We start from the raw sequence: 23,664 nt of genomic DNA on the forward strand, positions 1-23,664 counted from the left end.
AATAATATTTAATGATTATAATTGTTATTCTGTAACGAGAATAACAAAACATAGCGTAATGCTCTAAAACACCAACGCAGGGAAGCAAAGCACTCGGTTCCTACTTGTGTCTGGTAAAGGAAATAGATCGAGCAGTGAAAGTGGGGGTGGCGGTAGGTGTGGCCGAGCTCCTACTCCTCCCTCCCCCTATGCGCAAGAAATCTTCGCGCAGGTCACTTTCAAAGGCGGCTCATCAATAACTAGGGTCAGCCTAACCTTGTGTCAGTCGCTGTCTTTTCAGCTGCTGCTGCTACGCCATCATTCTGTAGAAGGCGAGGTGAAGAAGCCAGTATAAGAGCCCATTTGGCAGCAATCTTGCCATGCCAAACGTTTGTGGTCATGTACAGACATGACGTTAGTTGGCAATTTCTTATCAATAATGACGATTTTCTTGATCTCACCTGAAAGAAACAAACATTTCTTAAGCTTTGTAGATTATTTTATGTGAATTATAATTACACAAAAAAACTCAACTGGGGTAAATGGAAAAAAAATACTTCAAATTATAAGATCTCCATTTAACAGACTAAGCAGAGAAAATGTGGTCCTCTCAGAAAGCATGAGAAAAACATAATAACTTAATACTGAACTGAAAATCAAAACTGTTAAACAAACTGTATCCAAGGATTAAGAAAGTCTGTAGTTTTTCCCAGTTTTGTCAATGCTAAACGAATGTCTTCATTGACAAATATAACAACAGAAGGTATAGACTAAGACGGTCAAATAAAACCATACTCAACCACCATCTTTATGCAGTAAAATATACAAGGGTTCACTTTGAAAGCTTTGAGGTACAGACAGACAATAGATACTGCATAATATTATCATTCTCTGAGTGTCTGATCACCGATCATTACTTGACAGCAACTTGGGTTCATCAATCAATGTACTTGTGTTGTCTGTTGAGAAAGATCAATTCTTGTGAAGTCTTGGAGTTATCAAGAGAGCATTTTCGGGCTACTTTGACTGGAGTTTTTTTTTCAGTAAGAGTGCCCTAAAAAGTGAGTTTTTTAAATTAATTTTTTTTTGTGATTTGGGTTTACTGCAGTAGATGTGTTATGAAAAACACTCAATTAAACGTTTCTGATTTTTTTTATTTATACAGAAATAAATCTAATTAGGCACAAAAGTTTTTATATTACAAAATATTCAGCATAAATATATTAATGTACAGGCTAGGTACGAGTTAAAAACAGTACACAAGTATCCTCAGAAATCTTTGGTGGTATGAAAGGCGTGAAAACAGTCGGACACACAAAGCGGAACGTCGCAATCCCGTCAAATAGTGTCCCGGCACCGCTGCTTGCCAACGCTAGTCTATCTGCACAAGTGGCATACTCTCTTCGGTTTGTCCTTCTTATCTGTAGCAGGGATGGTGGCAGGAAAATGCAAAGCAGTAAGTCTCAGGGGAGCATCTTAGCCAAAAATTCATCTGTAAATTTTTCATGCACCATTTTACGTAATCAGTAATTACGCAAACAGCCACGTTTAATTACTCACGGTAAACACAACAAAACATACACAATCAGGGCAACCGGTAATGTAAAAGTGAGGTAACAACCTGTATTCACTACACAAACACAAGAAGAATCAGCTGATTACTTGGAACAACTGATTGAATACCGTCAATTGGGTCTGAAAGAAATAAACAAAAGAACAACTGTGATCTAGTGAGAATGACAAAAACCACTTGAACCTGTATCTTATTTATTCCGCTAGAACACATTCATTCATCACGAAAAATTATTGTGAAAATTATTTAGCGTCATAGCGCTTCCCGTACGTCTATCGGGAATACTGCAGGTGGCACAAAGGGTGCTTTCGAATTTGTTGCAGAATTACTAGTCAAAGGGTTAAAGTTGGTTTATTTCAAGAGGAGAGCATCTAATGTCTCAAAAATGCCTTTGGTTCTGAAGCACGACCCCGTTTTACTTCTTTTAGGTGGTATTTGGAACAGTGAAGGGGACATAATTTAAGACAAGGAAGGTGCATTCCACTATCACAAAAAAAAAAAAAAAAATTCATCAGGTGTGCGCTATGATCCAAGAGGACAGACACTGCACTTATTCAATGACTGAAGTTTCCATAGGGATTAGATCCGCAGCAGTGTGAATAATATTGCATGACTTTTTAAAAGACGGATACAATTTTTCTCCAAGTGTGTCTCACAATTTGAGAGATGAACAAAATGCTGAGTGTGTAAAAATCAGCTAGCCCAGAATTGCTTAATAATGCTGGTCATTGGGTTGTCTCCGAAATTGTCAGTGGTGATGAGACGTACATACCATTTTATGACTTATTGATTCGAGAAGAGAGGCGTAAGGGTGTCTAAAGACGAGCAATTCCCCACAATGGTCAAGAAGCAACGATTGGTGAAGAAAGTAATGTACATCGTTTTCTGCAGGAGTACGGGACTGGTGAAGGCTATTAAACTGGTAGCTGGACGGACAAAGGACTGTATGATATTGGCAAACCGATCAATGCTTGCTAGAAGTTCTTCTGGACATGAACATTAAGGGTTAAATTTTGACTCCAAAAGCAATAAGAGTTCTTCCTTGGACCACGAGAAAACTATATAAAAATTATCAGGTCTGTATGACTTTCCTACCCAGAGTTATCGCACAGATAGACAAAATGACGGACTGCCCTTTGACCTTTCGACCCCAAAATCCATAAAGTTCTTCCTTGGACCACGAGAGAAAACTATATACAAATTATCAGGTCTGTATGACTTTCCTACCCAGAGTTATCGCACAGATACACAAACGGACGGACTGCCCTTTGACCTTTCGACCCCAAAATCCATAAAGTTCTTCCTTGGACCACGAGAGAAAACTATATACAAATTATCAGGTCTGTATGACTTTCCTACCCAGAGTTATCGCACAGATAGACAAACGGATTGACTGCCCTTTGACCTTTCGACCCCAAAATCCATAAAGTTCTTCCTTGGACCACGAGAGAAAACTATATACAAATTATCAGGTCTGTATGACTTTCCTACCCAGAGTTATCTCACAGATACACAAACGGACGGACTGCCCTTTGACCTTTCGACCCCAAAATCCGTAAAGTTCTTCCTTGGACCACAAGAGAAAACTATATACAAATTATCAGGTCTGTATGACTTTCCTACCCAGAGTTATCGCACAGATACACAAACGGACAGACTGCCCTTTGACCTTTCGACCCCAAAATCCGTAAAGTTCTTCCTTGAACCACGAGAGAAAACTATATACAAATTATCAGGTCTGTATGACTTTCCTACCCAGAGTTATCGCACATATAGACAAACAGACGGACTGCCCTTTGACTTTTCGACCCCAAAATCAATAGGGTTCTTTCAAGAACGACCTATGTGCCATTCCAAGTCCCTAGAACCCTTCTATCGCATAGAACAGACAGGCGGCTGTACCTTTTAGGTCTAAATCTAATATTGATCTTCCTTAAATAAAGAGGAACCTATATACCAAGTTTGAAGTGTCTATGACTTTTCTAGTTATCATAAAGGCAGACAGACAAACAATGACATGACTTTAATAAGGCAAAATAAGGCCATGTCGATCCTTAATGATGTCACCGGTTCTTTCACTAAATCTCCCTTGAATTGAACTACAAAAAGTGAAGGAAAATAAAATCAATACTTCAGATTATTCTGTAATGCATAATAGACTAGAAATAATAAGGGTTTGTTTAAAAATTCGTAGTCCCAACAAATTATATTTTAAACTAGATTTCAGCCTGACCTATCAGTATGTCGGAAAAGACAAAGATAATCACATTTCAGGTAAGTGATTCAGCCATACAAAAATCCCTTAAACAATATTGTAATGTTCTGTCAATAATTATCTATCGAACAGTAAGTTAACAAAAATAGAGTATTAATAAATAACAAAAAAATGAAGACAACACTCAATTTGTACCACCCTAATCTCAATATCACTAATATTGCCTTGCATATCTGCTCTGACAACTAAAGTTATATGAGAACTAATTAACAAATCTCACTGGTAGTTTTGAGCCCTATGAGTAGTAACCACGCATCTTACTTAGAGCGTGGCTTGTTCCATCAGCATTAACTCCGCTCGCTCTATAGGATCTGCTACATAACAATATTGCCTGTATTGTTTCAATAGTTATGATTGTTTAACTGAATGCATATGCTCTCTATCGGAGAACGGTAGAACGAAACATTTTCATGTAGTTTCTGTTAATGCTTTGGTGTGTCTTCTCAGTTTCTTTTCAGTTCAAATTCCTGCTGTTTCACTGTGACTTATCGTCTTTTTCACAATAGTAAAAGCAATCATGATATTTATAGATTGCAAGTGATGATTATGGAATAAAAATTTTTGGAATTAGTGATTGTTTACAATTTATTGGGCAAGAAAACCTTTCAAAACCTTGACGATGAGTGGCGGAGCATGCAGATATGGCTATAGAGCCAATGGCTCTATAGAACGCGGCTACCAGTACTAGAAAAGCAATTAAAAAAAAGACAACTATTCTTCTTCAAAGAAACATAAAATAAATTGAACTTTGGCAGAAATAATTTTAAATGCGTGCTAATTGTATCCTATTCGGGCTAAACTTTCTTCAGCCTATTGAGAGTCAATGAAAATAATGTTTGAGTTAAAGAGTTATAGGCCGTAATTTATGTTTCACAATAACAAAAATCAATATAGAATATTATCGCGAATAGAAAATGCAACTCTACGATGTGTCATTGAGGCGACAACACAAAGCAAGATAATAAACACGAGAGCTATGCAGGTTGCGTTTACTCATTTCTTAATCAACAACTTACTTCCCCCAAAGATAAAAAATGTTTCTCCAACTCACCGTTCTCCAGGGGTACATTCTTGATGGTTACCGGTAGAATCCAATCCTTCTTGAATCTGTCAATGTCAACGATGGTTTTGATTCCACTATTGGTGATCACCACATCAATGTTAGGTTCTCTGTTCATACAGTACTCCACAAAAGAGTCCATGCTTACTGGAAACATAAAACTTAATTTATTTCACGCCAGTTACAACTAACCCCAATAGTGTACTGGGAGGGGGGAGAGGACGAGAGGGATATAATCCCCTCTCCCAAAAACCCTAAAATATGTTAAAATTATACCTACAACAACAATTGAATTGTCTGAAATACTAATTTATTTATATTTAGATTCATCACATTTCGTGTGGTGTGTTCTTCAACTAGATTCACCCCCCCCCACCCACCCACAACCAAAGCTAAGTCCAAGATCCGCTACTGACCAACCTTTTCAATACCAAGATTCTAAATCAGACCTACAATAGAAACAATTTTAGATTTTGTGGATTTTTATCGTTATGAATGAAATCCATGTTAATAGTGGAAGTTAGAGTACCAATAATTAATAATCTCATGAATGAATTAAAAACACATCTATATTGAGGCTATACCTAGTCCTCAAGATCTATTTTTCATTTAACCTCTAGATGAAAACAAATATCGTAAATAAATAAAAATACCTGAACAGGAAACGTAGTATGTGCTTTGTACAAGTTTAATTATTATTTATTATTATTATTTATTAATTATTAATTTTTGAATCATATTGTGCACTAATCTGATCACAAATACATTGATTACGAATATTTATATGAGTTAGTTTGGTTATTTAAACCCATATATGACAGAAATGTCCAAATACAAAATAATTCAATCATCAAAAGTGAGGGCTCTGTGGTGTAGTGGTAGCGCACTCACCCGGCAAGTGAGAGACCCAGGTTCGAGTCCATGGAGTAGCAAGTACTTTTTTTTATTCAATCTTTATTGAAATTATGCATATAATAATTGTTATATTTATGTTTGTTCTGTCCAGAAATGTTACGATCCGAATCAAAATGAACTTTCTCAAAAACCTTGCTCAATATTGGTAAAATAGATACTGGCCAATAATTTTTAACAGAAAAAAGGTCGCCTTTCTTAAAAATTGGGTGACTTTGACCACTTTGAGAAAGGAGGGAAAAGTACCCGACTGAAAAGAGATGATAATGAAATATACCAGTGGGCCTGGTAAAATGCTCTGAGCATTGTTTAATGAGTCACATTGACACATGACCCAGGTCATTCGATTCATTTGTTGGTAAATCTCTTATCACTCTCACAATGACCTCCTCTGTAACTGGAGTCAGAGCTAGGGAGTATGTTGGACTTTGAACTGCAAAAGAGTGAGGCTCACTTTGAGGTACGCAACAAACACCCTGGACAGCCTCAACCGAAGCAATAAATGTATTGAACTGCCCGGCAACCTTTGTGGGAACGCAGACGTTTTCACTGACAACAATCAGTTCGATTGTTTGTCTGTCCGTATGATTTTATTGCTAATAACTGCCCATGCTGTTTTCGACACGTTTTTGGACGTGAGCAGAGACTTCGTAATTTAATAAACATTAGCTGCTTTGGTGACCCATCGATAAATTCTTTTGTAATTTTGTAAGAAAAGTTTAAACTCTAAATAATTTTTTGCTTGCTAAATTCAGAGAAAAATTTTCTTTCAAAACAAAAATACCTTTGGTAATCCACTTGCGCATTTCTTTTTTTCGGTTTTTGATGTATGGTTGTTATGCTCACAATTCAATGAAAATTAAAACTCTCTTGAAATGTCCCAAACTGTTGATCCACGGTATCTATTAAATTCAACCATCGTTCTTTTAAAAGAAAAGAATTTCTGGGACTTGTGTCTTTGAAAGATTTTTACTTTTCTGATCCCACGTTGGCTATAACCACTAATAATGGCTTGTTAGCCATAGTGGCTGTGTAAGTGTGTGGGTGTGTCACGGCAACCCGCAATTTTGTCAAGTTAGTGATGACATGTTCGATTGCAGTTGCTGAGAAGCTCTCATGGTGAGTCAATCAACCAGAAGACTGAATTCGGCGAATCTTTTAGTGATGGGACTGTTAACATTCAAAACACTGATGTTGAAATCTCCCATCACAATGAACTCATAGCTATTTTTTGTCATCTCAAATTAACAGCTTTTCTAACAGAGGCAAAAAACTTCTCTGTTCCCACTACGAGACCTGTGTATTCCATGACATCAAATGAGAAAATGTTCGAATACTTACTCCAGGAACTTCCAAATGTTTGTTTGTATGCTCAATCAAACCTTGAGGGATGGATTCAATGTTTTTTTTTTTACCAAAATTACCAAGCCTCCCCCTTTGGCAGATGGGGCAGTAACTATTTGCCAATTACAACTCCCAATGTTACTTCTGTTTAACCCTTAGCACGCCAAAGACAAAATAATCCGCCGATCGATAAAAAATAGATTTTATTACTGTTTATGAAGTTTATAAGCTCAATATATAAGCCACAATACTAAGTAATGTACTGGCTTGAACAAATAATCCAGTTGCAGCTGTCAGCTGGCCGCAGTAGGTAAACAATAAATTGTTTTGTTGCTGGCAGCTGTTCTCCCACTCCCGTCTGTACGCCGATGACGATACTATCCGCCATTACCGACTGTCAGTGGAGCACGCATTGTGCCTTTGGGAAGTGTTCTTGCGTTGTCATTCCTTATACATACAGTTGTAAAAAGTTATTGTTACCATGTTTTAGGTATTATAATCAAGTTTTTATTGTTTCTTTTCTGTTGTGTAATTATGGCTGCATGCCATGTCTCGAGACCCCATGGCATCATCCCTATTTGTGTTTTGAAGTTTACCATACAATTTTTTTACCTAAATCTATTATCAGAACTTATAAACGAATCAAGATCAGCATATTACACTTTATTTTGTTTTCTTATCCTTGTACATAGTTTTCATCACATGTATTTGATTACTCTGTAACCTAAATTTCATTTTGATTGAAATATTCCATTGTAATGAAAAAAATGTGATTATTTTAATACAAGTATTACATTATTGTAAAATTTTTTGTGTGACTATTAGTCATTAGGAATGAATAAAAAAAAATAGCTTTAAGGAATTTTCATTTTTATTTTTTTCACCTTAAATGAGCGTAATCTAAAAAATACTAAATTTATATCGGCGTTCAAAGGGTTAACTTGTGATCAGTAATTCAGAAACGAATTCTTCGCACATTAGAGAAATCTTGATCATTTTGATTTTGGCAATCTCCACGTTTTAATTTTGTATTTCAGTGGTTTTACCAAATTAAATTGTTTTTAATTGATGCTAAAGTCAGCCATTTTTGTCTAGTTGCTAGAGGTGGACTCCCTAAAACAACTATTCTCCTCACAGATATACCTATCACTGTTATCATCAGTCTGTGAGTGTGGTACAATTTTAACTGAATTATCAAGTATCTCATAGGGCAGAGTCTCTGGAGTCCAAGGTTGGTGGTGGCGCATGGTTATTTACCATTTGCATACCATTCGATTTTATATTACAATTGCTAAAGAACCATTGGTTCGCCCCACTGCTGCTATCTCGATAATCACATGGTATATGTACTCCATTGGCAACATTAACTTCTCTGTTATATGTCAGAGGTGTGTGCCACATTGACTTTTCGGTTATATATCAGAGATGTGTGCCACATTGACTTTTCTGTTATATGTCAGAGGTGTGCACCACATTGACTAAAAACTAGAATGTTACCATTAAGAGGGTTAATCTTAACTCTGAAAGTAGCAAACAACTAGTACTAGTTTTTTATATTCTTTTTTTGTAGTTACCTTCTTGATTGACTTATAAAGTCTAGTAGACTCATTGAAAATATAATCAGTTATATCAGATACTAATCAGATACTAACTTTGATTTGCCACTTTTGCACACCTTTAAAATTGTGCTATTTTGTAAACTTTTGTAAATCTTGAAAATTAAAAATACATTTTTTAAATATAATTTTCTGGAGCTTTACTTTGGCAATTTTGTTTGAATGTAATAAAAATACATTATTTCAAATAATCATTTACATATAACTATTAGCTGTAATGTACTGATCAAGAAATAAATGATAGTATATATGACCTCAATTATAATTTAATTTTTAATATAACAAAAATAATAATTTTTTTACGCCTAAATGAAACTAAAAAAAAAACTGAAAACAAGAACTGAAATTAATGCCTTAGCTAGGGGTTAGAGAACATGGGTTATTTTTAAATTAAAACTGGTAAAACTATTAACCTTTCCAGCGTTATTGACGCGGATCCGCGGAGGGCCACTACAAGCTCAAAACGTTATTGCCGTGGATCCGCGTTTTTGCATTCTTTATTTTCTTACTGCTATGTTAGTTAAATATTTTGCTGCTAGATGGTTCTAGTAGTCATGCGACATACAGACGGGTTGCCCTGCCTCGAATTCTGTTACAATGGGAGTGGCAGCTGCTTCTAATTGGCCAAAAACTGTCTAGCGGGCGTGGCCCCCGCGCCTTTCACAAAGTCATTGACGGGAGCTCCCGTCAAGGCATCTAGTCAGTTAGTGAGAAGCGTCCAGTACACGCATATGTATTTCGGTTATCGATAATTTTCTGTTGTGTCCTATTCTTTTTAAAGTAAATTATTCATATTATATACAGCAGTTTCCAGTATTTATGTAGTGTTTTTTTTACCATTATTCGTGTGAATGGCGAATCCAGACGATTCGGAATTTGAAGATTTGGTAATTCTGAGCAATTACTTGGTCAACCCCAAACTTTTTAATATTTTACTACGGTCATAAGGATGTTATCAGAAAGCAAGAAACATAATTCAAGCCTTGCAAGGCTGTCCTACAGGTTGCCGAGCAATAAGAAGGTTCAAAGTCCACGCGATAACAGTGGCTTGCGGGAGACGCGCAGAATGTCAGTTGTGACAGCCTGCCACCAAATAAACACTCTTTGTCTACTTTTGTATTTTTCTAATTTTATTGGTTTGTAATATAGTATATGTTTATCTATAAAACTGTGTTTCATTCCCATACTACTGAATAAATAATAAAAATATTAGTGACAACTACAATGCGATAATCTCAAAAGTTAAAAATTAGCCTAGGAAATCCAAAAAGGGCTAAACAAATTTTATTTACCGTTAAATAACTCTATTTTGACATACAGAAACGAAAATAAATTTAACTTTACACATTGGAAATTAAAAAAAATTGTAACTTTATCAAAGAACAGGTCAAATTTTTCATGACGCTTAAAGGGTTAAAATTAAGATTGAAAATTCATTCATTAAAATACAAAATAAGAGATATTTAAAAGCTTGTAACGTACTTGGCACTCTCTGGCGAATAACAGGATTCACTCTCAAGTCTTTGTCTTCGACCGCAACTGGCTTTATCTTGCACAAGTCTCTGAAGTCTGTGAGAAGCTCACAAGGACTCTTCACACTGGGCAGTGACATTCTTGCCGGGGTCCCCTGCAACGTAATTATTTAAACTTTAGACAATTTTGTTGAATAAAGTTCCTAATCAGAAGAGTTCTCCATAAACTGGAATAGCGTTTCAATTTCACCCTGAACACATTCTATAAAAAAAAATTTTCCCTTAACAATTTCTATAATATTAAATATGGAGCTTACATTTGGTTTCTTACCTTTTCTTAGTTTAATTACAAGTCCTCCTCTGTAGACTAATGGTTATAGTCTCGGCTCTCTAACCGAGAGATCACGGGTTCAAATCCCGGGAAGGTCCAATCATGTACAATAAAAACAGTGCACTTTGAGGCCGGCATAGCTGACGCTGAGGCTTAAATGAGATTAAAAAAATGAACAATCACAGAGACTAATATTTTACAACTTTTTATTCTATTCTTCAGACACATCACAAAATAAAACGTTAAAAAATATTGGTTGTTATGATATTTCAATCTAGTGATTAAAATACATTTAGGCGTACATCAGGGCTCTATTATACGATCTTTATTTTTTATTTGAGCAACAAACTCTTTTTTAATATTGAAACACTTTCAGAATTATCTCTTAATGCCAATAACTCTGTATTGAAACTTTAAGGGAAGATAGAAGCAAAAGTGTAAATGTTGAACATAATAATTAAACTGCTATGGACAATATTTGAATTGTCACAATTTCTACTCTGTGTAAACCCTTTTTGTTACACCGATAAGCAAAGATATAGCCAAGAAGTCAGTGATACTCAAGAGATAGTGAACCGAATACCTTTAATGGTTACTTTGTACCTGCACCGCTATCCATTGGGGTTAATTTCTCACCTTCTCTCCATCAAATCTAACTTATTGTGCTTATCGACAAAATTCAACAACAGTTACATTGACCAGTGATTGATACTCAGGTGACAGATTTCAGTCACCTAGGGAGGTGGAGAGCAAGGTACATAACCTTGTTAAACAGTTACATCTTGTGAGATATTTAAAATTATAAAACAATTAAAAAGTCAACAGGCTGTGACAAATGACCTGCAACATGCCTTTACACAACAAATAATATTCCATCCTCTACCTGTGCCTATACACAGAATAACCTATTTTAAAACATCTTTCTCTTACAACAGTCAGTATTTATTTAATAAACTATCTTTGGCATGGAGAGAGATTCTTACAATAAAGAATTAAAAAAGAAAACCTATTAAATAATATATAGTTTAAACTAGGATTTATACTTTTGATGATTTTAGTCCGAATTCACCAGAAAATAATTAATTAAGATGTGAAAATATACTTCATCTAGTTTTAGCTATACGTTACTAGTGTTTTATTTTTTTTTTTATTGTTATTTAGTATTTAGTGTTTTATAAATCGTGACGAGCCTTATAACAGTGCAACAGTGTGTGTTTTAGTTTGGGCTAATAAATCATTTCATTTCAAACCATAAAATATATAGAACCAGCTATCTCCAAGGTTATATATTTAATTTAAGTTCTGTAAGTGACACATTTCCAACTCATCTATAAATAGCTACAGTAGTGCCAATTTTCAAGGAGGTTCAACAAAATCTTTTACCACTTTGTTATTAATTTTATCAAAAATATTTGAGAGACATCATGTCTAGTTCTTTGTTTGAAGTTTGATTTTGAAGGAAACAGGAGTTTTCCGGACATTTGCTTTTGTTCAGTGATACAATACAATCAGTAACGCTACGTTTCGAGATCTGCAATCTGATATCTTCTTCAGGTAAATAACTACACTAATGCATGACTACAACCTATGTTAAAGTAAACAGAACATACCAACCGTTGTGACACGTACAAGTTAGGAACCACAAGAACCATGTACCATGCACTCCATTACATTGTGGTGCACTTAATTGTGCACCTGATGAGACCATGAGAACACCTCTTCATCTGGGTTACACTGAATGACTGCTGGGAAACCAGACAAACCTCTTTCGTGGTCTAGGTGTCTGTGATGCCAAAACAACCCAGGGTTAGTTTTTAAACTACTTTGTCACCGACTTTGTGTATCTCTTTAGATGTGGACTCCAGATTCCAGGAGTCAAGTCTCTGTCTTATACGTGTCACAACGCTCTGGTATGTTTTGTTTACTTTAACCTAGGTTGTAGTCATGCATTAGTGTAGTTTTTTACCTGAAGAAGAGATCAGATTGCAGACCTTGAAACAAATGTTAAATGTTTTTCATCAAACCTAAAATATCAGAAGTAATACATAAAACACAACATAAAATATACAATACCATATCCTAGCACTCAGTTATACAGGGTGATTCATGAAGTTCTCCCCCCACTTCTACAGCACATTGTACTAGTAAAAATATTGAAAAAATGTTATATAAACATAGGTCCGAAAACGCTTTCGTTAGCGAGTTACAGCTAGCGAAAGATTTCACCTGAATTCCTGGGTAAAGAGTAAAATAAAGCCATACTGAACTTTTGGAAAGGTTAATTAAGTAAGAAATATCGTGCATTCCTTATGTATTTTTACCTGATAAAGCAAATAAAATAGGTTTCAGAACTGTACCTGTAGTAGTTTTTGAGGGATTCAGGGTTAAATGCAAAAAGGTTGGGGCACGAAACAAAGTTTTTTTTAAGTTTGATGTACAATAACTTTGTTAAATTGGTAATAAATACATAAAATCAACACACATTAATTGTAGAAAATTTTAATTCTGAGAAAATTGATATAATCAAAGTCTAAAATAAAACAGAAATAAGTACCAAAAAATCGATTTTTATTCAGTATAATACATTACTAGCTGTAAAGAAATACCGTACGGTATTTAGTTAAAATAAAACAAAAACAAAATGTTTGTTCCTTAATGATGAGATAAATTGAGAAAACAAGATTAACTGTTAAATAAATTTGTTTGTAAATAAAAAATATCATGTTTTATTACGTTGTATTTTTTTTTATAAAAATTTACATCAAATGTTCGAAAATAAATGAAGCAAACATTTTCCCATTATTGTTTACTAAACATCGAAAATGCAGTTTTTTGTTTTACTAATTTCTAAGTTGGTAACGCACGAGTAACAGCTGATCAACAATGGTATTCTGTACTGTTTACGTTAGAACTGTGTATTAGTGGTGTTTTGCAAGCTACAAGCAGGAGATCGGGTTCTGTGAATCGTGTTATTAAATGCAATTTTTCTGTGAGTTATAATTCGATTGTTTATTCAGCGAAAAAATGCCTTACTTATTTACATCAGAGGAATACGCTGATATGGTTTTTTATTTTGGGTTACTGTAATGGTAATGCTAGAGCTGCTGTAGAAGAATATGAACTACGTTACCCTAATAGGAGGATTCCAGATACCAAAACAATTGCAGGAACATTTCGTACTCTTCGGGAAACAGGATCACTACCAAGTACTAGAACCAATTATGGACGAGCTGTCCAACTTGATGATGATATTGTTAATTAATGCTGTTCATCGCAGTCCAGGTGTAAGTACACGACGTATTTTCTAGGCGGATAGGAGTTTCACATTCAACGGTGTGGAGGTCACTTAATCGAAACAAATTTTATCCGTTTCATAAACAAAAGGTTCAAACATCTACAGCTAGGGGATGGTCCGCTTCGCTTCGAGTTTTTGCAACTATTTTAATATTAATAATCAACTCTACAAGCGTATTTTTTGTTTACGGATGAGGCACAATTCACTCGGGATGGTGTCAATAACTTGCACAATGAACACTCATGGGCAGAAGAAAATCCACAAGAGGTAGTGGAACAGAACTTACAACACCGATTTAGCGTCAATGTCTGGTGTGGCCTTTTGCACAATCGGCTGATTGGACCTTTCATATTACCTGGACGCCTAAATGCTGAGTTCTATTTGCATTTCCTTCAAGAAGAGTTGCCGCAGCTGTTATAGAATGTTCCTTTACATCTCAAAAAAAATTTGTACTTCCAGCATGACGGAGCACCTCCCCACTTTTCACGTGCCGTTTCTGCTTACTTAAATCATCAATTTCCTGGACACTGGATTGGTCGTGGAGGGCCTTCACCCTTGGCCACCAAGATCACCAGATCTATCTCCATTGGATTAATTGCATCTGGGGATGGATGAAAGACATTGTATACAAGACAAAAAGTGAATTCTTGTGATGAATTAATTGCCCGTATTATGGATTCGGCTGTGCAGATACAGGGAAGTCCTGAAAAATTAAGAAACGCAAAAAAAGCAATACACAAACGTGCTGCAAAATGTATTGATAATGATGGCCTCATTTTCGAACATCTATTATAAAAAGGTGCGTACGGGTGGCCCAACCTGATTAATTTTGCTTGAAACTAGTAATGTATTATACTGAATAAAATCGATTTTTTGGTACTTATTTCTGTTTTATTTTAGACTTTGATTATATCAATTTTTCTCAGAATTAAATTTTTTACAATTAATGTGTGTTGATTTTATGTATTTATTACCAATTTAACAAAGTTATTGTACATCAAACTTAAAAAAACTTTGTTTCGTGCCCCAACCTTTTGCATTTAACCCTGAATCCCTCAAAAAATTACTACAGGTACAGTTCTGAAACCTATTTTATTTGCTTTATCAGGTAAAAATACATAAGAATGCACGATATTTCTTACTTAATTAACCTTTCCAAAAGTTCAGTATGGCTTTATTTTACTCTTTACCCAGGAATTCAGGCGAAATCTTTCGCTAGCTGTAACTCGCTAACGAAGCGTTTTCGGACCTATGTTTATATAACATTTTTTCATTATTTTTTCTAGTACAATGTGCTGTAGAAGTGGGGGGAGAACTTCATGAATCACCCTGTATACATAAAGCAAATTAATCCAAATAAAGTTATGCGTGGAGGTGGGTGTAAAGGAGGTAAAATTAACACGTCAAAGCATTGATGGGATTTTCCACTTCTGTTAAATTTCTTGCTTTTTCTATGATTTCCAAAGAATTAATAAACGCTGAGATTTAACTCTTTCCAGATAATAATTTTTTTAACGCATTTAAGAGGATTTACTTGCCATTGCAACTAATTCTAATAAATTAAATATTTTAACTGTTAGTTGTTACAGAACACCAGACTCCGATATTCATATATTCATTTCCAAGTTGCAATTGTTATTTGAATTAGCTTTGAAAGAGAAAAAGTACTTAGTTGTCTTAGGTGATTTTAAAATTAATTTATTAAACCATAACTCAGAGTCTTTAGCTTTTAAGAATATTTTAAAATGTTATAATTTTAGATATTTTATAAATGAACCTACTAGAGTTACCAAAAATGTTGAATCTTGTTTAGATAATATTGTTAGTAACATACCTCAGAATCTGCTATCAAGTCTTAACCTTCACTCTGGCTTTTCAGATCATAATTTTTCTCAAATTTTGAAAATAAATGTCAATAATTTATTACTAAAAAAATGAAAATAGTAAAATAATTACACATAGGATATTTTCTGAGCAGGGTCATAGAATGTTTCATGACTTTCTGCAAAAGGAGGACTGGTTTGATGTGATTTATGGTGAATCGGTTGATGCAAATTTCTCAAAATTTGTTGATAAGCTGATATTATAATATGAATTAGCATTCCCATTAAAAACAATAACAAAACTTAAGTCAAGTCCATATTCCTGGGTAACTGATGTGGTTAGGGCAAGTGCTGTCCTGTCAAGGGAGCTGTTTGCCAGAGCCAAGTCAATAAACACAGAAAATAGCTGGAAAGAATATAAAACTTACCTTAAACATCATAAGAAAATAGTCCTTTATGCAAAAAGAGAACCCCTAGTAAATAAAAATACAATCCTCTAAAAATATTCCAAGAACAACCTGAAATATCATTAATTCAGAGACTAAATCATTCGCTTCTGTAAAAAACATTAATCTAATTGTTAATGGACAAGATTATTACTGAGCCAATGGATGTTGCAATAGCATTTAACAGGCACTTCACAAGTGTACCTCATATTATCTCAAACCAACTTGACTTGCTGAATTCAAGGCATTACGATCCACAAAACTTTTTGCCAAATCCATTTGTTAATGGTTCATTTTATCTCTATCCTGTTTGTGAAAAAGAGATAATTGAAGTTATAAGTAAATTTAAATCAAGTAAGTCACCAGGCCTGGATGGAATACCTCCAAGGATTATTGAAGGAACACATCCACATCCTGTCAAAACCTCTTTGCTCTTTGGTGAATAAGCTCCCTGACTCACGGAGTCTTCCCTGAATGTCTCAAGGTAGCCAGAGTAACTCCAATATTTAAAAACAATAATTCAAATCTTGCAGAAAATTACAGACCTATTTCAGTTCTTTTTTTTCAAAATTATTAGAAACTATTGTAAAATTACGGCTTGAAAAATTTTTTAAAATCATTCTCAATATAAATAAAAATCAATTTGGTTTTCAATCTAATTTGTCAACTTCAGATGCTATCATAAGTTTAACTGATTATGTGCTAACTGCCTTGGACCAGGGACAGTCGACCTGTGGCCTGTTCTGTGACCTCCAGAAGGCTTTTGATTGTGTAGACCATGAAAATTTTGTTAAATAAATTGGAGTATTATGGCACCAGAGGAGTTGCTCTCAATTGGTTTAGTAGCTTTCTGAGGGATCGCAGCCAGGTAGTAGAGATAGTTCAAAACAGTGCTGGTTCTGTCCATAAATATCTATCTCCTGCACGCTATTTGGAGGCAGGCGTACCCCAATGGTCAGTTTTAGGTTGAATATTATTTTTAATTTTTATAAACGACTTACCCAAGCAGTTCAATTTATGTGACAAATTAATTCTCTTTGCTGATGACACCACTAGTTTTGATTAAATCTGGACAATAAAACTGAACTATCTCAAAAATTATATGATAACATTAGTTTGATTTTTTAACTGGCTTAAAGCTAACAAAACTATCCTTAAATATTTCCAAAACATCCATACCTTATTTTCACTTTATTAGAAACTTTAGAGAACAACTTGAAATAACTTTTTACCAAAGTAAACTTACTTCTACAAAAAAATTGTAAATTTCTTGGTGTTACTTTAGATGACAATCTTAGATGGGAAAATCACATCAGTCAGTTAAATGGGAAAACTAAATTCAGCATGTTATGCTATTCGTAAAATTAGAGACTTGACTGACTTAAGAACAGCAAAAAAAACTATTTATTTTGGCTATTTCGAATCTGTGTTGAGATATGGAATTGTTTCCTGGGGAAGTTCACCATTTATTGAACAGGTTTTCAAAACTCAAAAGAGAGCAATCCGAATTCTAGGAAATTTGAAATTTAATCAATCATGTAGAGGACATTTTTTTAATCTTCAAATTTTAACAGTAAGAAGTATTTTACATAATGGAAGTTTTAACTCAAACATATAAAAGAATACAGTCCAATCCCTTTATCTCCCATCATAACTACACAACACGTAATAGTTATTCTCTACCTGTTCCTATACCACAGAACAACCCATTTTAAAACATCTTTCTCTTACAATAGTCAGCATTTTTTTAACAAATTACCTTTAGCATGGAGAGAGATTCCTACATTAAAGGCTTTCAAAAAAACTATTAAAGATACATGCTTCAAACTGAAATTTATACTTTTGACGATTTTCGTCCGAATTCACCAGAAAATAATTAAGATGTGAAATATCATACACATAGTATTAGCTATATGTTACTTGTGTTGTAGTTAGTATTTTTTTTTTAATTTGTTATTTAGTATTTAGTGTTTTATTATTTCTTGACGAGCCTTATAACATTGTAATGTTCTATTGGGCTAATAAATCATTTCATTTCATTGCTTTTGTACAATTTACACAATCAAAATATCAAACGCTTAAATGCAAACTTAACACAGACAACTTACCCTAACGAAGACGTGTCTAACGAAGTCCATGACTGCGTAGGCTTCATGTGGATCATTAAGAGTAAGAGGGATAGTGGAGTTAAGAGTCTTGTAGTAATTAGGGAACAACTGCAGGCACTGTTCTGCCTTCGTCTGGAAATTCCGAACATCAATTAAATTTTAAGTAATCCTCTTAAAATCTAGAAACCAATTTCTGAATAATCTAGAACCAGAAATTTCTGTATCCGGGTTCAGGGTGATTAGCTTAAAGGGGTTGTGCATATAGATATATTTAATGTTGTATTTTTATTATTGTTTGTATTAAAATTTGAGACAATTTATATATAATTGTTCCTTAATTATTTAATTATTATTACTAATAAATTTCTAAATTAAATTAAATATTGAAATGAATGTGAGATGGGTGTATGAAATGAGTCATTACAATGTATGGGTGAATCTCACAAAATAGGAGAAAATGATTATGTAAAAGAAATAAAAACAATTAAATCAGAAGTTTGTTATTATTGGTGTAACTGTTAGTACGTATTGTAAGGAATAGTTATTTGTGAGTAGCAGAGCTAAATTTGAATCATTTCTATTTTTTTTCAATTTTTACAAAGTTCAAGACACCATATTTTTACAAATCGGTAACGTTTAAAAATCCACGATATAAAATTGTATTAATATTAATTATTACCAATAATTAATCATTGTTTTAAGATTTGAAGTCCTAAAACTATGAAAACAGTTACTGTCACAAAGTTTGTAATAATTTTTACCATTTTTAATGCCTTTTAAGTGGAAATTGTAAGCTATCTAGTCATTTACATTGCAAACTTTGCAAATAAAACCCGAAATTCTTTAAGTACTTTAACTAGCTTGTTATATGTGAAAGGATAAGTTCTTAACACTAAACAATTTATAGGATAAAAAAATTAAGAGATAAAAATAACCTCAATATTGCCGATTTCACGAGCGTCACCGACTTGTAGCAGCCGTCACCGATTTGTAGCAGCCGTTACCGAGTTGTCGCGAGGTTACCGATTTGTAAGATCAAAGTGACAGAAAGAATTCTAATGATAAAGGAGTAAGAAAAAGCACGCAGTGAGTTTTATATGTTTATAATCTATAACATATACTCTCAAATGACAATAGTCAAGATGATGTTTTTTAAGAATATTCTGATGAAAACTAGATGACAAAGTGTTATAAATTCAAAACACTCTATACAAAACCCCATTGAAATAATTATAAACTAATAACTAATATGATTATCTTAAAAAGAATATGTTACATAGTTAGTACTATAGCAAAATAATAAAATGTCCTATGCTGTTAACAATATCTGGACATAAATTGTTTGAAAAAACGTCTTACTTAGTGTAATATTTAAAATCATAGTTTGAGAAAAAACTGGGTAACAGAATATTATAAATTCAAAGCACTCGATACAAAAAAGTAATGCAATAATTATATCTTAGTAACTAACACAATTATCTTAGAAAACTATGTTGCATAGTTAGTACTACAGAAAATAATAAAATATCCAATGCTGTTTACATCTTGACAAATTTTGCTTGAGAAAAGTTTCTTTTAAATTTAGTGTAGTATAATAAAAAAATTTAGAAGGATATTTTGTTACAACGCATACAATAAAGTGTGTTACTATTAACCTGTGTGATATTAAAATCCTTCATTGAAAACAAACACTTAAAAACTTAATAGTAATATTTAATTAGTTAGTCCCACATTTGCTTTTTTAAATTTGTAAAAAACCCGATTCCCTTTCATTACTACAGTTGGGGTTGGTAATATGGCCTTAATTTGATCACCATGAACCGAAACAACATCTTTTTCATTAGCAAAATATTAATTGGTTATCTTTGTTGCAAAATTTTAAAAACATCACGGTGACATCTTCTTGTGAGAGGGTCGTTCTGACATACACCAATAAATTGTTCAATCTTCGATTTCTTTCCTTTGTCAATTTTGTATTCAACCAAAACATGAACTCCAGAAGTAACTTTCTTTGCAAAATCTTCCTTGTTTGTGTTACATTTATACATTTGGGTCAAATCTTTTGTTCCTTTAATTCAGGTTGGTCATAGTGGTTGATATACTCTTCGTCTTCTGAAGATGTAAATACGTCATCAACTGACAATTTTGAGGGGTTTTTTTTTGTTTTGAATCGATCTTATTTTTAGTAATTAATAATTGATCATCAGTTGGCAAGACTTCAGAGAGTTTGTAGTGTCTACAGGATGTTTCTGCTGAAACACTCAAAACAAAGAAAGTGTACGACAATACATAATGCCAGTACAAAGTCCACAAGTTACCTGATGAACCTGCATAATCCCCTTTATAAGGGGTATGCTGAGGTTATTCACTTCCAACTTTAAGTCTTCTATAACTGCTGATGGGATCTCATACAAATCAATGTTAAAACTAACTAAGAGCATCCACAAAATCTTTGGCACAAGTTATGTCAGATCCACGTAACACCTTTTTATCAGCTTCCCTTTTAAGAGTACCGCCCACCCCGTCCATTGGCCCCTTACCATGACCGGCCTCAGTGAAGTTCCAGGTGAACGATTCCATTTGGGTAAAGTATTTTGGCAGAAGAGTCTTCAGTAAATAAAGGGTTTATCCTGTTTTCTATACTGACTAGATGGACTGTCAGTAAATATATGAACAGCGGTAGTTGCAGGGAACTGTTGGGATGCGTTTAAAAAACAGGTTTTCATGTGACCCCAAACGGCGTGGGCTTGGTGGTCCAAGTTATCGGAGGCAGAGGCAAAACATGTTGTCTTTGTGGTGTCACCTACTTTAGCATACCACACACCAGTATTTAAGGATAGCTGCCTTTTACTAGCACCAAAGTGAACCGATTGTACTTCCTTTTCGTACTTGGCTACATAATTTTCAGAAAAATCTAATCTGAAGAGAAGCTCTCCTTCTGAAAGATTTTCAATTTTGTTTTTTAGAGCACCTGCCTGGTGTTTTGCGTAAAAAAACATGTTTTTTAAAGATAGCTAACTCGTTTTTTAAATACGTTTTTAAGACAGATACTTTAGCTACTTCTTTCACCTTGACAGTTTTCTTAACAATTTTCTTTTCATTTTTTATTACTTTTTGCTCTTCTACCATTTTTCCACTTCTGGTATTTAACCAAAAAGTCTTCTTCATAGCAGAACTTGACTTCATTACTTTTGCACTGTGAACACATATTTAACATGCATTTTTTGCTATCAGTTGAACACACAACAAATTTCACTACCTCAGCAGGGAGACCGCTGCGCTATAACATTAGTTACTTTTAATGCTTTTATTAGCAAATCCATATTTGCGTTGTTTCACGCAGGCACATGTTTCCCTGTCAATCATTTTGGGAAATGTAACCCAAAAGGGTCTGGAACGACAGAATGATGCCTTCGAAATTATTTCCATGAGTATCCTTTTGAAATTTTTTGTGAAGATTAGATAAAGTGTCCAATAGAATTCTTCTTTGTTTTTAATGCCACCCTTTTTAACAAACTCCTTTTTCCCTGGGCACATTTTGCTCACACGGTCGTCTTCAAAAAAAGTTAATTAGTTTTTCAGGACAATTCTTTAGTGATGGAAGTTTTAGTTGGCCGTGTATACTCAAAAGAGGTACTGGGGCTGTTCTCGATAACTTTGTTTGCAGTATAAGGCACTAGATCTCTGAAGTGTGTTTTGTACTCGGTATTTTTTCAATATTTGGTTACCGACCACTTTGTGTAATATTTGATTTTTTATTTTTGAGTGTGCGACTTCTTTTGTTTGGGACTTCAGCATGTTTTCTCCAGGGCATAGCCCAAGAACAATTGTTTCCTCACTCGCGGGGAGACTTTTTCACCTCTTAATATTATTACGTACTTCTTTTCTTGGAGATGGGGATGAGTCAATTAAATGTTTCTTTTTCTCTCTGTGCAACCGTTTTTTATACTTTCCTAACTTTTTTTCTAATTCTTTAATCTTCTCTTGTTGCTTGGCTATAGTTCTATAGGCCTTTGCTTTGTCTCTTCGGATTTTTTTGCGCCCTCTTCTTTTTTGTTCAGATTCCCTCTCTCACGTCCTGTAAAGGAGAAGCTGGGGGAGTATCTGTAACTTCTTTCAGTGATTTATTTTTCAGGCTTCTAACAAGATTTCTTTCTTTCCAATACTTTCGCATTTTTTCTTTGTTCTCTAGGAGTCATGTCTGATATTTTCTTTATTTTATTTTCTGCTTTCAATCGAGCAAGACGATCTCTGTCATACTTCCTCTTTTCTTCTTTCTTTTCTTCACTCATTCGTTCTCTATACCTTCGCTGACGTTCCTTTGTCAATGCTTTTCTGTCTCTCATACTTTTCCTTTGCTGATAGCTTTGAGGAACGTACCATGGTTCTTCACGACCTAGAATCAAAAGCAGAGAAAAAGTGTTGCAAAGTTTTTAAAAACGTATGTTTTAAATTAAAAATAAATGTATTAGAGATTGGTTAATTTAAGATTTTTGAGGAAAATCAAAAGTTTCTATAATTACAATATGCCAATAAATAGTAATTTAACAAATTTGTTGTTAATTTATAATCCAATTGTTTGTTCTAAATCAACATGCTACAGAGCATATGAAAACTGTTAAAGGTTGTTTATACTATTCGTAGTAATCACGTTAATTTAGAAAAAGTAAAAAGTAACATTAAAATGAATTTTAATCATAACTTTCAAACATTATATATAAATTAAAAAATTATTTAACAACAGTTATTGCAAGTCACACAGTTTAGAAGTGTATTTCCAACAAATCGATAACGCTATACCTCATCGTTAACGTCACCGATTTGTGCGTCACCGATTTGTAATATTCAGATATAACCTAGTACTGCCGTGTTTAATGTTGAGAACAAAGGTTAGGAGATTGAGGTTATGTTCGTTACTAATAACGGCGGCATATGATAGCTTTCAGAAATGTTTTAACTGTATAGTTTACAAAAAAATAGCGTTACCGACTTGTTGAGGAATTAAGGTACTGATAGTTTCTTACCTGAATATTAATTGTTTGAAAGCTTCTGGATTCGATGCAATCTTCACTAAAACAGCAAGTAAACTCGATACATTCGCCTCACATACAAAGACGTAATTTTTACCGCTCAAATCAAGTCTTGCTAACTTTTTTGCGGGATCGTAGCTAGTAGGTCGTTGACGTAGACTTCCCCGGTGACAAGGACCAAAGGCAACTGAATATTATTAATGAACTAAATTTCTTTTGTAGGACTTTGGTTTCACTGAGCCACTGTCTTTAGCTGTATTGTTGACTAATAGTTTTTATTTTTTAAACGTAACGTTTTATGACTTATATTTTGAGGTGAATTAGCAGACGATAGCCCAAAGACAGTTACCGATTTGTATTTTTTCTTCCAATAAGAAGGCATAATTAAATAAATCATATG

The 23,664-nt window shown here is 34.0% G+C and overlaps 1 protein-coding gene across 1 annotated transcript in view; it reads right to left on the reverse strand.

The window, feature by feature from the left end:
* Positions 1-261: 261 nt before the first annotated feature.
* The window catches only part of LOC124367307, a 38,537-nt gene continuing 15,134 nt past the window's right edge, over positions 262-23,664 (reverse strand). Inside the window, exons 5-8 of the mRNA XM_046824033.1 lie at positions 18,235-18,366; positions 10,242-10,386; positions 4,879-5,034; positions 262-440 (exon numbers count right to left, since the gene is read on the reverse strand). Coding sequence (XP_046679989.1) covers positions 298-440; positions 4,879-5,034; positions 10,242-10,386; positions 18,235-18,366 — 576 coding nt within the window. The 3' untranslated portion in view covers positions 262-297. The remainder of the gene's footprint in view (positions 441-4,878; positions 5,035-10,241; positions 10,387-18,234; positions 18,367-23,664) is intronic.

Source organism: Homalodisca vitripennis, chromosome 8 (assembly GCF_021130785.1).
Source record: "Homalodisca vitripennis isolate AUS2020 chromosome 8, UT_GWSS_2.1, whole genome shotgun sequence".
NCBI classification, from domain to species: domain Eukaryota; kingdom Metazoa; phylum Arthropoda; class Insecta; order Hemiptera; family Cicadellidae; genus Homalodisca; species Homalodisca vitripennis.